A 13174-nucleotide genomic window follows, 5' to 3' on the forward strand; every position below is an offset into this window, starting at 1 on the left:
GTTCTTCCTGCATAGTTAAGGGCGATAAATTGACATTTTCTCAAAGCAAAACCAGAAGGTTTTGCTCTATGGTTTCTGCGAGTACCAAAACATCTGAAAACACCTTGTGGTAACAGAAGAGAAAGCGTTAAGGCAGCGGTTGCAGCAACTCATGGTCTTCTATTCCATGGTGTTCCAGCACTTAGGAGCCCAAAGATGTTGTAACTGTCCCAAGAGGATGCCAAGTTCAGGCCTATGTAATTATTTACTTAGCAACTTTTCCTAATTACACAGCACAGTTGTGAACTGATTGCACACTTTGTTTAAACATTAATAACTTATGCTGATTTTGGCATTTAAAGAGCTTTTGTTGACCGCCAACAAACCCACACACACTTCAGAAAGCACTGACAGTCTGTGTGCACAAAGGCACCGCACAGAGCTGCTCTTTGCTCTGGCAGAAAAATTCCCATTCTCCCCAAAGACTGAGTCTGCTGCAGCAGCCAGCCCCAGCCTGGGCCTGACCTCTAGTGGCACTGCTCGTGTCCCTTCCCAGTCAGCACCAGCTCACATTTTTCTAGTATTTTTACATCTCCTGGATTTCAATCCACTGTAACACAGTACTGAGCAGTGGACAGTGCAATCCTAAACCCTGCAGTCAGGTCTGTGGTCACTAATGAATGAAATGGTAAAAGCACTGTAGTCTTGAAAGGCACTTTCAGCCCCATGATGGTGCTGTGCCTGAAATTTGCATTTCAGAACAATTAAGAATAATTATTTGAGAAATAAAGTCATTCTGCACTTTGTAGCCGTTTTGTAGACAAGTTACCAAAAAATTGCCTTGAACTCAGAACACAGGTGGCAGAAATGCAGCTATTGCAGAGCACAGAAAGAGATGTGGAACCCAGGTACGTTCTGCACGGTGCAGGTGACACTTCAGAACTGGCAAAACAGATAAATTCACATGGCCACTTGTCCTAAGACAGCAGGTGCTGCAACAGAAATTGCAAAAAACCCCTCCAAGATTAACACCAAATGATTCTGCAGGAAAATGTTTGTCTCCATTTCTTCTCCACATCTTACATGTCAGAAAGCTGAGGCACCACAAATAGTAAAGACAAACCAAACACAGCTTTTCTCACCCTCAACAAATTACATTATTTGATATCCTTTGCTAGACACTCATAAAAGAGACACTGTTCCAGGAGAATGCAAAGCTGGAGACGGCAGCTAAAGTGATGATGGTTTAGCAAGACTGGAGTGGAGACACAGTGCTCAAGATTTCCCTACAGCTGACAACTGTTCACTCCAGTCTATGGGTTTTAATGCCTGAAGGAAGGGTAATACTTGGTGCTATAGAGGAGGCTAAAAAAGAAGCTAAAAAAACCCCAAAACTGACAGACAGTGTATGAATTAAGACCTCTGAAATAAGCAAATTCTGGTTTGGTCACCATAACAAATATAGTGAGCAGAGCCCATGCCCTCACTTTTCCTTTGGTTAACCACAGCAGCAATTCCCCTGAAGAATGCAGGGTATTTCTCTTGCAGACAAGTCTCTAAGGCCTGATGGAAATTCAATAAAAGCTTTGCTTTCCACTTTTCCAGTAATAGTACCTAGGGGAGGGTAGGAGATGGTCACACTCCTTCATGAAATAAAATCAGAGGTACAAGCATGCAAAACCACAAGCCTGAGTCTTACAACCTGAGGTCAAAGTGATTTCAAAGGAGCTGAATGACACCAGGTGTCTCACAAGAAGAGCTCTAATCACCAAGCAATCTAGGGACTCCTCTCCCACAAAGCAAAAAGAGGATTTTGGAAACAAAGTAGAATTAAGTTTTGGGTCTCTTAAGTACAGGCAGGTATGCTCTAAGTTCCTGTAGCACATTATCTATTCCAAGCTTAAGTTATAATACTGAAACTAAACTGTTTGTCCAGCTTAAATAATCAGCTTAAAACATCAGCTGAGATGCAAAGAAGTGTTTTTATTGCAAGCACAGTGAGCAGGGAGTGGGTTGCATATTCACATGATGTGCCTAAGGGCAGATTTAAACCAGCCACCCTTCTGGTTTTAGTGCTCGTTGCTGTCAGGTGTACATCATTTCTGCCATGTGAGACATTTTCTTTGGAATATACAAGTAATATTCCATGTATCCTGAAAGATCTTCAATTGTCACATCATCCACAAAGGCCCTGGCTTGTTCAGAGCAAGAGCGTGGAGAACTTGAGGGAGTTCTTGATGGCAAAGGCTGGGACTGATCCTCACAAACCGTTCTATCAGGTGCCAGTGGGAGGGTGCTCTGCAAGCCAGAGAATTTGTACACTTCCATATCTTGCCACAGTCTGCACTGACAGGTTTTATCTGCACATGCACATGACCCACCCGTGTTCAGCTTGGACATAGACTGGAAGTCAGAAAGCTCTGTAGTCTTTAGGCTTGGTTTGGATACTGGAGAAGCTGCAGCTGGAGAGTTCTCCTGTGTGTTCTCCGAGCTCAACCGTGCAACAGAAACTCCCAAAGACTCATCAGCTCCCTTCTGGCCAATGTCCGGAGCGACGCTGCAGCGTTCATGTGCACAAACTTCCTTTGAGACTGGCATCCCAAACCCACTGCTGTCCTCCTGGGCATCAGCATGGCTCTTCTGCACCAGCTGGCTGCATGTGGAATGTGATTTTGTGCTGCAGTGGATAAACTTGGGAGGATGAAGAATTGGAGACTTGGAACGCCTGCGACGCTGGGTTCTCACAACTCCTCTCGAGGGCTTCTTCACAGAGCTGCCAGGGAAAGACACAAAGGGAATGAAGATTCACCAAAACACTTATTGCTGGGTTATAAGTAGCACTGGGCAAAATCTCTCCTGCATTTATATTGCATTCACGAGCTATAGGTCTCTGGGTATTCTGCTGTCTTGGAATTTGACTTAGTTGTAGACAAGCAGTTGTATACAATATAAAAGGAACACCACAGAAATACATCTCATAGAGAGTGGGCTTTAAAGGTCAGAAAATGGGTAAAGCACGTGAGACATGAGAAAATCATCTCTACAAGAAGGACAAAGCACAAGAAAAGAGCACAAAACTAATTAATCAAGGGCAAAGGATGGTTTTGTTTCAGATGAGCATGAAGTTCTGCAGAGATACTCTAGAAACCAACACTTTATTTCAATCTAGCTCCCAAGGCACGATGACAGCTTCTGCAGTACAAAACAACAATTGAAAGAGACACATTCATGACTGTCTGATTCAAAACAGCAGCTCACATTTGCATTGAGAAATATCTATAACTTTTAGCCACCTATAGGTGACCAGCATTTCCTTTCACTTCAAGTAACTGTAAAGAACAGCAGTCATATATGAAAAGAAAAAGGTGGTGTGAGTATTTTAAAAAGTTCTCTGGTAAAGACAATTCAGGTCCCTTGTTTAGAGGAGCACCAGCTAGGAACTGTCTATTAACATTACTTTTCAATGCAGTATCATTTGAAATAGTCTGATAATCCCAAGCTTCTCTTACCCATGCCAGGTTTCCTTAGAAGCACACACATTCTTAGGCTTGGATTCATCTGCCACTGTTCTAACTACTGCTCTGGGACTTGTCCCATCACCCACAGAGAGAGAAGTGGTACATCTGTGAGAGACAGAATGAAGAGTTAAAAGCCTACACCAGTTAGCATTACGATTACGAAAATAAACCCTTGTGCATCTTCTTTCGCAGAAAATATTGCTCCAAATCATTTAGAATATGTCTTAAAAGACCTACCCACCAAGACCCAAACCAGAAGGATGGGTGTTGACACACCCTATCTCCAAGGTCTGTATAACAGACCCTTTGACCAAGAGATGCCATTCACAGCTCCGCTGCAGAGCCAACCCCACATGTCAGTGACAAACACACACAATGGCCCAATTTCAGCTTCCCAGGAGAGGGCAGGGCAGAAACACCAGCACTGAAGAAACACGTCTCTTTTTCCAGAGACAAATAAGCCATTCTTTCCTAAAAATAAATGTTCTTTGGACATAAATAGACTTTGTTTAACTGAAGAACACTTAAGCCTCTGTCTAACATAGCCTGTCAACATAAGCTAAAACTCTTCATACTCCTGCAAGTTGAATCATTTGAGTCACAGAGTTGTGTCAGACCTTCAGCTTCTATTCAAGGCAGGGGCTTTAGTAGATTTATTAAATTTTCTGGTGCTATAAATTCATTCCACACTCTCATTTTAAAGGACTCTTCACGAGAACAATTCTTTCAAGTTGTGACTTTGTGTATTACACTGGAAGTCCCAAGAAAATTGTTTTCCAAATCCTATGCTAAATTAGTTTGTAAACAGGATGGATTCTCTGAAAAGTGAAAATAAGTCCCCACTCACTGATCTAGGATGGAGTTAAGAGAATCCAAACTGTTAATCAAGCTAATTTCCATTTAAAGGACAATGAATACAGAACACAAGATCAAGCACCACCAGCAAAAACACCGAAGTAATCAAATATGCCCAGCTGGCAGAAGAGATGCTGAAAAAATGGGAGGTAATTCATTACTAATGAGTTTAATTACTTAAACAAAAGATAACTTTGGAAGCCCATCTACTCACAATCTCAGCTCTGTGGTAGTTCCAGTTACCACCTTGATGCTGCCTTACCTACCCTTTCATTTCAGTGACAGTGTAATTGCATCACTGACAACAGCTTATGGGACCCCGGATTCTACAGGTAGTATGCAATAGTTCACATTTGTCAGCAGAAATAAAACCTTATATGGAAGCCTTCCTTTATTTAACTTTGGGTAAAAATTATCATTACCAACAGAAGACACACGGTGCTTGTGTTCTGCCACCTGGGACAGTGAAGGTAAGTGCCATGTGTCAGATCTCCACAAACCAAGACAACACAAAAAGCATTCTTTCCCAGTTAGTGATTTTGGTTATAAATAGAAATTTTGTGACAGCAATGAAAATAGTTTGTGTGGGAATCATGCACTGAATCTAACGCTCTCCCTTACTGACATGGAAAGAAAGTTTCTCTCCTGGGAAAAGATGTGATTTTATTCTCATGACAGCTTTCAGAACCATGGCAATATGCTAACTTCCACAACAGAGTTCTATTCCTATGAATTCTAGTACTGGAAACCTCTGGCAGCCAGATTCATGCCAAAATTCATTTCAAGCACATTGTCAGCTGATCATGATTGTGAGGGTTCTTTCAAACCTGGTGCAAGCTGACAATCAAACAATTTACAATTCCTTAAGAAGTGCAGTCTGCAGGTAGTGAAGTTATTTCAGTCTGTTTAACTACAACGAAAGCTTTCTGTGCCTAACCTTTTGCAATTACCTCATTCCCTCAAACTTCACAGCAAGGGTGTTCCCTTTGAGTCCATTTGTAAGATGTTAAGTCTGTGCCTTCCTGTGGTGTTACTCACCCAGCTGTGTCAACTCTCAGCTTTTTGAATGCTGTCTGCAGGCTTTCCTCTTCTCCATCCTTAGCTTCTGATTTCATCATTGGGACGGCCAGAAGGTGATAGAGTTACCATGTACTGCTACAAGCAGAAAAAAGACACATGAAAATAAGGGCCAAATCCTTGTTAAAAACATTAGTTGCCCAGCAGCACCATAATACATGAAAATAAACTCAAAACAGCACACTGAGCACACAAAGCTGAGGTCATTCTAGCAGAACATTTTTGAAAGCTGACTCAGAACAAGCTTTATGATACCCAAGAATGAAACAAACAGCCTCTTGTACAACTGTAGGTGAATTAACAATTCAAAGTCAAATTTGGTGCAAACAGCATCTTGCACATACATTACAGCCCAGCCAGGCTCTTCCACTTGTCTTATAGTGCTAATAATTGTAGAAGAGGTAAAAGTGAGAAGGAACAACACAATTAGAAACAATCAACCTTCTACAACCCTTCTTTCCAAATCTGGGACTCAGTGTTACATATACACTTTTAAAAAACCCAAACTAAAAGATTTTTCTTAAAACAAGATAAAGTTTTAAGCCAAACAAAACTTTTTGACCTTATGTCTAGGTCCCAGCAAGAGTTACACAGTCCTAGCAGAAAACAGTATTATGGTTACAAATAGCTGTTAAAATTTTCCAGTATCAGCTTGTGAACAAGCACAAATACAAACAAATACAAAAAACAATCAAGAAGCCTTGCTTTAAATTAAAAAAAAATTATAAAAACTGGCTGATGTATTTTTTAGTCTACCCTGGCCATCATTTAATCTAGCTACAACGGAACTCAAATCTTTCTAAGTTTGATGCTCTTTGGATTTGCTGGAGGTCAGGCACTAGCACTACTAGTGTATCCCAGGGTCAGGACCATCCAGTCCTGTTTAACATCTCCATTAATGGATGATGTGGGAGGGTACCCTCACCACATCTGCTGATGTCACCAAACTGGGACGAGTGGCTGAACACCAGTGGGAACTCACAAACTTCAGCAAAGGGAAGTGCAAATCCGTGCAGAAGCCTTTTTTGTAGCAAGGAGAAGAAAACTGTCTTGACTGAGAGCTGAAGCTCTGCAGTTCAACTCCTTATGCAGAGGGACAGGGGCAATCTCTGTTGCCTCACCCTCTCATTCCAGGTGGAGGTGGCAGCTGTCCCCAGCACTGTTCTGGCTGCTCACTGTGCTGTGATTTCACCTGGGCGCCCTGGATTGCAGACAGCTATTATGACACACACAGAAGGATGATGCATCATAACAATTTCAAGGCACATGGTATCCAATGAGTCAGACAGGGAGTAAACAGGAGAGGAAGAAGCTTAAACACTGACAACATGATGTTCATCTGAGCAAGTTACTATTTCATATTTTCTCTTAGCCAAATACTAGTACTCTGGTCAAACAGATGATCTCTACTCCACTTTTATTCCATAGCCCCCAGACCATGCTCAGATGATTCTTTGAAATATAAAAAACTTCAGGCTACAAAAGTTTTTGGTTTTTTTTTAAACAGCAACCTCCTATATTACATAACCTTAGCAGGAAGACGAAAGTAAAAAGTTTTAAAATCACTGTACATCACTCAAAACGAAGTACCAGTTTTTAGACTAAATATTTTATCGTGCTGCCCTTCATCACCAACACTGCAAACGCTCAAAACAATGCAGAATTAGTTTAGATAGAAGTCTCACTGGGTGATAATAAAGTATAAGTTAAGCATTTTAGATGCAAGAGGCAACCAGCACACACCTGAAAAAAAAAATCAATTACTAGGAAAAACAGTCAAAGTTTACCGTATCAAATAACAGACTAAAACTTACTAAAACTAAAACTCCCAGGAAAACACACACACCTTTTCTTTCCTATTTTATTTTCGGCTATTTCCCAGTAAGAGCGCATTACAAGCGCAGCTGAGCGCGGTACCGGTGGGACAAGGCACCGGCACCTGCATCCCGTCACGGGATGGGCACAACCCGGGCGTTGCGGGCCACGGCCCCAGGAGACAGCACACGGACCGCGGGACAAGAACTTACATATTTTCAATTTTTACCTTCTACGTTTTTAACCGCTCGGAGTTCGCTTCCCAGCCCTTCCCGCCCAGCAGCCCCAGCTGCGGGGCCCGGCCGTGACTCGGCACCGCCCCGCGAGGCTCCCCCAGCGCCCTCCGCCCTCACGAGGGAACCGGCGGCGGGAACCGCGCGGGAAGGTCCCGCCGCGGCGCATCCCACCGGGGCAGCAAGGGGGGACCCGCGGAGGGGACCGGGATGAGGACGGGGATGGGAACAAGGCAGGAGCCAAGGCCGGGACCCGCACTCACCGCGCTCCGCGGGCCGGGCCCGCCGCCTCCGCCGCCTCCGCCGCCCCCGGAACCGCCGCCGCTCGCTCGCGCACGCGCGCCCGGCGGGGCGGGCGGGGCCGGGGCGCGCCCCCGCGGGCGGTGACGTCACGTCCTGTTGTGCTGCGCGCCCCGGGCAGGAGGCGGTGGGTGAGTGGCGGCCCCGCGACCCCCGCGACCCCCGGGACCGGCCCTGCGCGGCTGGAGGGAGCCCCAGGGGCGGCGGAGGGGCCGGCGGGGAACGGAGGGGCTGCGGTGGATGTTCCTGGTGGGGCGGTGAGGGGAGGCCCCGGGGCAGGTGGCGGAGCGCTGGGCTATCGCGGCTGTGGAGGCTCGGGCGGGCACGGGCAGTGCGGGCCTGGCTCAGGCCTGGTCCTGGCCCCGCTTTGCTGCCCGTGAGGAGAGGCTCGGGAGGGATCTCAGCAAGGTGCGAAGTGCCTGAAGGGTGGGCACAGAGAGGACGGTCAGGCTTTGCTCACTGGTGCCTGGGCACCGGACCAGAGGCCGTGGGCACACACTGAAACGCTGTCTGAGCATAAGGAAGCGCTTTTCTCTTGAGGATGGCTGAGCACACGCTGTCCAGGGAGGCTCTGGAGTCTGGGGTTATGCAAAGGCTATCTGGACATGGTCCTGGGAAACCAGCTCGGGGTGGCCGTGCTTGAGCAAAGGAGCGGGACCTCCAGAGAACCCTGCCAATCTAAATCGTCCTGTGACTCTGAAACCTTTGTGAGGCTTTCCTGCAGGTGCTATGCTCACAGCTCAAAGTTACACAGGTTGCCAGGATGTGTATTCTCCCATTGATAAAAAGACACTTTGATATTTTTGACACAGGATGTGCTTATTCTGAAAAACTCAGACCGTGGAGTTCACAGTGAAAAGCCCAGAGCAGTCTGATCAGAATTGCTCACAGAAGATTGAGCACCCATCACAGTGTCAGTCAGTTTTGTACAGACCATCTGTGTTCTGACCTCGGTATCAAATCCCAGTTTCTGTGTTTCAGTTTTTCTATATGGCACAGTTGGTTACCCACTGAGAGCACATCAATGGACTTGGAAGCTAAAGATGAAGAGGAGGAGAGTCTACAAACAGCATTCAAAAAGCTGAGAGTGGATGCAGCAGGGTAAGTGAGCAACAAAAAAGGCAATGTAATTTATCAGGGTTTCATTACATATTTGTATTTGTTTTCTATTATTTTACATTTCAAAATGAAAATGTCATTTGGTGAAAGGTTCTTTGCTCTCCAAGGTTCTTTCCTCTCTCTGAACTGCATCACTTCAGAAGAAATACAGTTATTATAACTGTCTAATATGCAAAGTAGTCCTTTATTACAGAGTAATTTTGACTAATATCCGACTGAAATCACACAATGACTGCACGGAAACATGAAAAGACTCACCTAAAGCAGTGAACCCTCTTTTAACTGTCGTAGCTGTAGTCACCTGGTGTGATACAGAATTCGTTTGGCCCTGTAAACACTGGTGTCTGCAGCCCCATTATAAGCCTTTGTTTAGTGCACAAAATCTTGCTTGGAAGGCATCTGGACAACAGCACCAACACCTCAGAGTGTGCTGAGGGGCCCAGTCTCACTGGGAAAGGTCAGGCTAAATATGAGCTCTGAGCATTTCTGATTTCAGGGGATTTTGTGAAGTAAAATGTTTGCAGACATTCTTAACACTAAAAACTTACTCAGTAAGATACTGTGTGTGCTGATAATATGTAGTGTAAGAGCTGATAAAATTATCCAGTTTAACACTCTGAGACTGTTCACTTGAAGTCTTTTGGGAATTTACAAACACAAGAGAAAGTTTTGTGACAGTGTTACCTTGTGAATTCATCCCCACAGCCATCAACACAGTGAATGCAGGACTTCCTCTGCATGTGGAAATATATTTTGCTTTGCTACTCATTCCCTCTACTTCAGAAGTCTTCTGAGCAATGTGGAAAAAAATAGCTGTTCTCTATCAAGGAACTGTGGTTATTAATCATAACACTTCTGATGTAGTACCACTGGCAGACTGTGTGGGCTTCTGGTTGATTCCTGATGACATCTTAGGCATAAAAAGATCTTGTTTTGCAGGCATGTGTTGTGAACAGCTCAAATCTTGTGACTAATCTGTTAAGATCAACTTTGGGTGCAGTATTTGGGCTTTTTGCTCGAATTTCAGCCTCATTTCTTACAATCTCCCATGTTCCTAATCACGCCTGCAGCTGTCATAACTATAAGTATAGATTCATGTGCTGAGGCATTTACGTTTGTCATCTAAACCTCCAGTGTCAGATGCTTTTTTCACTCCATGCTTATCTCAAAAATGTAGTGAGAACTAAATAAATCAGGAATCTGTCCCTGCCTGTTGTACCTCATCCACTTTTCCACTGACTCCCCTCAGCCTGCTTCTCCAGGTGCCTGACTTAGCATTTCAGAGGAGGAGCATTGTCTGACAAGAACATTTGGAACTTGAGTTTACATTCCTTTAATGTGTCATTTTAGTACAAATAGGGCATGACATCAACCTCTGGGCATTTTGGCTGCCTTTCATTTCATCTCACCTATCTTTAGCCACTTGATGAAGCCAGTACAGTAAGAGGAGTTGGATAAATCTCTATAAGGCCTTGTTTCTACCAACTGACTACAGAGGGAGTCAATGCAGCAAATTTGATGAGCTTAGCTGAGCATCCAAAGCACATAGGCTGAATGTGGGCCTCTGGAGCCATATGTTCAGCATTTCTGTGATGTGGCATTTCCCTTTTTACCCAGATGTATTGCAGCTCTGTCCGTGGGCGATGGGACGATTCTCAGAACGACGACAAGAGCAGCCATGGATGGAGCCAAGCAGCAGACTGTCAGCTCCAAGGAAGCCTGGCATGGGTAAAACGTGACACATTGAACATTTGCAGGCTGCTTTCAGTGCCAGTTGTTGTTAATTAGTTGCTTCAAGATATCTTTCCTTTCTGTCACAAAATGTTTCCATAACTGATAAGTTGTTCTTACAGTGTTTCATTAACGTCTTTAAAAACAATATTGCATCTTCTCTTAAGAGAGGGTTCTCAAAACTTTCTTTTCTGTTGATTTCATCAGTAGTACTTTTCTGCAAGTCTTGAACCTTTGCAACCCCCTCTCATCTCACTCTTGGGTTCTTTTATTGCTTTTGAAGTACCTGGATATTCAGTGTGACTCTGCAAGCAGCTCCAACTGATGCAGGTTGTGCACTGCAATTCAATTTGAGATGACAGAGTGTCATTTGCTTAAGGCAGAAGATTTGGGGGGAAGCACCTTGAATGAGAAGACTTGGGGGGAAGCACCTTGGATAAGGGTTCCTTGTATGTATCTTTCCTTTGGGGGAACCCGAATTTCTTCAGAGTCCTCCACGGTTTGTGTCAGACATTGTAAGTGACCAGTCATCTGGTATTTCCAAGCAGAAATATAATGTTGTAAAATGTTTTTAATCACATTTTAGAGCTGACTGAGCTGTAGTGTAGATTCTGGAGTTATGCACTTGCTCACCTGTTGAACCCTGCAGGTGTGTGAGAAAGCCTTCCCGAGGATCGGCGAGGGTCCCGCGGCGCCGGCGCTCCAAGTCTCCGGTCCTGCACCCTCCCAAGTTCACCTATTGCAACATGAAAGCCAACAACCAGCTGAAACACAAACCCCAGGCAGACACTTCGAAGGGTGTCATCAGCTCAGATGGTTTTGTCCCAGCAGAACATGGTACGAAGGACGGGCAGGATTCTCACCTTGAGGCCAGTAACGACAGAACTGAACCGTTGGAAGCTCTCACCGCCAAAGAGCCTTTGCAGAAGCGGGGGGAGAATTGCCCTGCTCTCTCCTCATCCTTTGAGAACAGCCTGTGTTCTAAGCAAACCTCCGATTTCCAGTCCTTATCCATGCTTAGCAACGGCAGGCAGTGCCCTTGTACGGACAAGAAGTGCCAGTGCAAGCAGTGGTGCACCATGGAGGTGTACTCCTTCTCCGGCCTGCGGAGCGTCCTGTCCGAGTGCGAGAAGGCAGTCCTGGGGGTCCATGCCCAGTCCCTCCAGAACAGATCTCCCTCTGGGACAGCCTCAGCCAGCTCTCCCAGGTCTTGTTCTGAGCAAGCTCGAGCCTTTGTGGATGACGTGACTATTGAAGATCTTTCGGGATACATGGAATACTACTTATATATTCCCAAGAAAATGTCTCACATGGCGGAGATGATGTATACTTGACTGTAAGCAATAGAGGATCCTGAAGCGGAGTTTGTTACAATGGTTGGGCTAATTGCCTTGTCAGTGCCATGTTTTCACTGTTGTGTGTTTGATTAAATGTTTCTTTGCCTCATACAGTTTAGTTTTCTAATAAAATGAAAAATTAAATATAGTTTCTGAGCTTAGTTCTAAAAAGAATGCACTAAAGTCTCTGAACACCTTAACAAAAGCACTCTAGATCAAATGAGCTCTGTTTGGTTTTTGGTTTGTGCTGTGGATATTGAAGCTCTGTATGCTGTTTTCACTATGTTTTGGAAAAGAACCAAACAAAACCAAAAAACTTTTAGGTTTTTTTCTGATATTTTGAAGTGTTTGGAATGTTCATTCTTAATGTATCTCAGTATTTAGAGAAAAGTTTCACAGCTACAGCTCCATCCTCCTTATCCTGCTCTAGAGAGAAGGATGTAAAGGCATTCAGCATTTTGGATAGGATGAATCTCCTTTCCTTGAACACTAGCTGGCTCCTTTTTTAGTTGGATCAAGTTGTGAATGCTTATTCCTTACAAATTTTTTGAGAGGTCCAGAACATGCAGGTGTGTACTTGGACCCTTCCTTAATCTAACTCTCTCACTTTTAAGCAGTTCTATTTTTCTGCAGATAAGTGAAGCTCTTAGAAGTAAAAATATATTTTGTTATTTGTGCTTTACAGATGGAGTAATTTAGGGGGGAGTGAAGCAGGCTACCAGGTTTTTTGGGCTGTGCAGTCTCAGAAGTGGAGAGGTGGAACCATCTACAGGATGTTTCTGAGCACATCTGATACACAGAGTGGTGTGGAAAGGGGGTAAACAAGACGTGTGTATCATCCTGGCTTTGTGCTGTAGAGCTATGACATTCCTGCTGGTTGAAAATACTGCAATAAAAAATTCTGTTGCCGAGACTCGCATTAATAAATGTTTGTCAAAACCCAGCAACTTAAAGTCTGAATAATTTGACTTATATTCATCTTCCCTCAAGACCTTATGATTTAAAAAAAACCACCTAATACTCTGGTTTCAGTGTCAGCTGTACATGCTCAAGAAGCATGTCTGAGTAAAGTAGTGTAATTTTTACTTACATGCTGAAAAGTCAGTGGTCAGCAAGCCAAGGAGTCACAAGCAGTTGTGTAAAAATAGATGAAAAGCAGATGTGGACAGTTGGCCTTGTATTCTGTGCTGGAGATGGCTCAGACATTCTA

At 44.3% G+C, this 13174-nt stretch overlaps 2 protein-coding genes across 11 annotated transcripts; one reads left to right on the forward strand and one right to left on the reverse strand.

The window, feature by feature from the left end:
- Positions 1-1942: 1942 nt before the first annotated feature.
- Positions 1943-7812, reverse strand: OSER1 (oxidative stress responsive serine rich 1). Of its 9 annotated transcripts, XM_088175004.1 has the most exons (5): positions 7741-7812; positions 6551-6630; positions 5391-5507; positions 3489-3602; positions 1943-2752 (listed from the first exon to the last, which is right to left on the reverse strand). In XM_088175004.1, the coding sequence occupies exons 3-5, from the start codon at positions 5468-5470 to the stop codon at positions 2065-2067; spliced, it is 882 nt and encodes a 293-aa protein (XP_088031130.1). In that variant the 5' UTR covers positions 5471-5507; positions 6551-6630; positions 7741-7812; the 3' UTR covers positions 1943-2064. The 9 variants fall into 9 exon arrangements, with proteins under 9 accessions (XP_088031130.1, XP_088031126.1, XP_088031132.1 ...); XM_088175000.1 differs by lacking the exon at positions 6551-6630 and having other exon boundaries at positions 7741-7808; XM_088175006.1 differs by lacking the exon at positions 6551-6630 and having other exon boundaries at positions 5391-5504; positions 7741-7804.
- On the forward strand, positions 7770-12911 carry LOC106860889 (oxidative stress-responsive serine-rich protein 1-like). Of its 2 annotated transcripts, none has more exons than XM_014888992.2 (4): positions 7770-7908; positions 8759-8878; positions 10514-10624; positions 11277-12911. In XM_014888992.2, exons 2-4 carry the CDS (start codon positions 8802-8804, stop codon positions 11959-11961), a joined length of 873 nt encoding a protein of 290 aa, XP_014744478.2. In that variant the 5' UTR covers positions 7770-7908; positions 8759-8801; the 3' UTR covers positions 11962-12911. The 2 variants fall into 2 exon arrangements, with proteins under 2 accessions (XP_014744478.2, XP_014744479.2); XM_014888993.2 differs by having other exon boundaries at positions 7843-7904.
- Positions 12912-13174: the final 263 nt, after the last annotated feature.

The sequence above is a fragment of the Sturnus vulgaris genome, chromosome 17, assembly GCF_052056855.1.
Source record: "Sturnus vulgaris isolate bStuVul1 chromosome 17, bStuVul1.hap1, whole genome shotgun sequence".
In the NCBI taxonomy this organism is placed as follows: Eukaryota; Metazoa; Chordata; class Aves; order Passeriformes; family Sturnidae; genus Sturnus; species Sturnus vulgaris.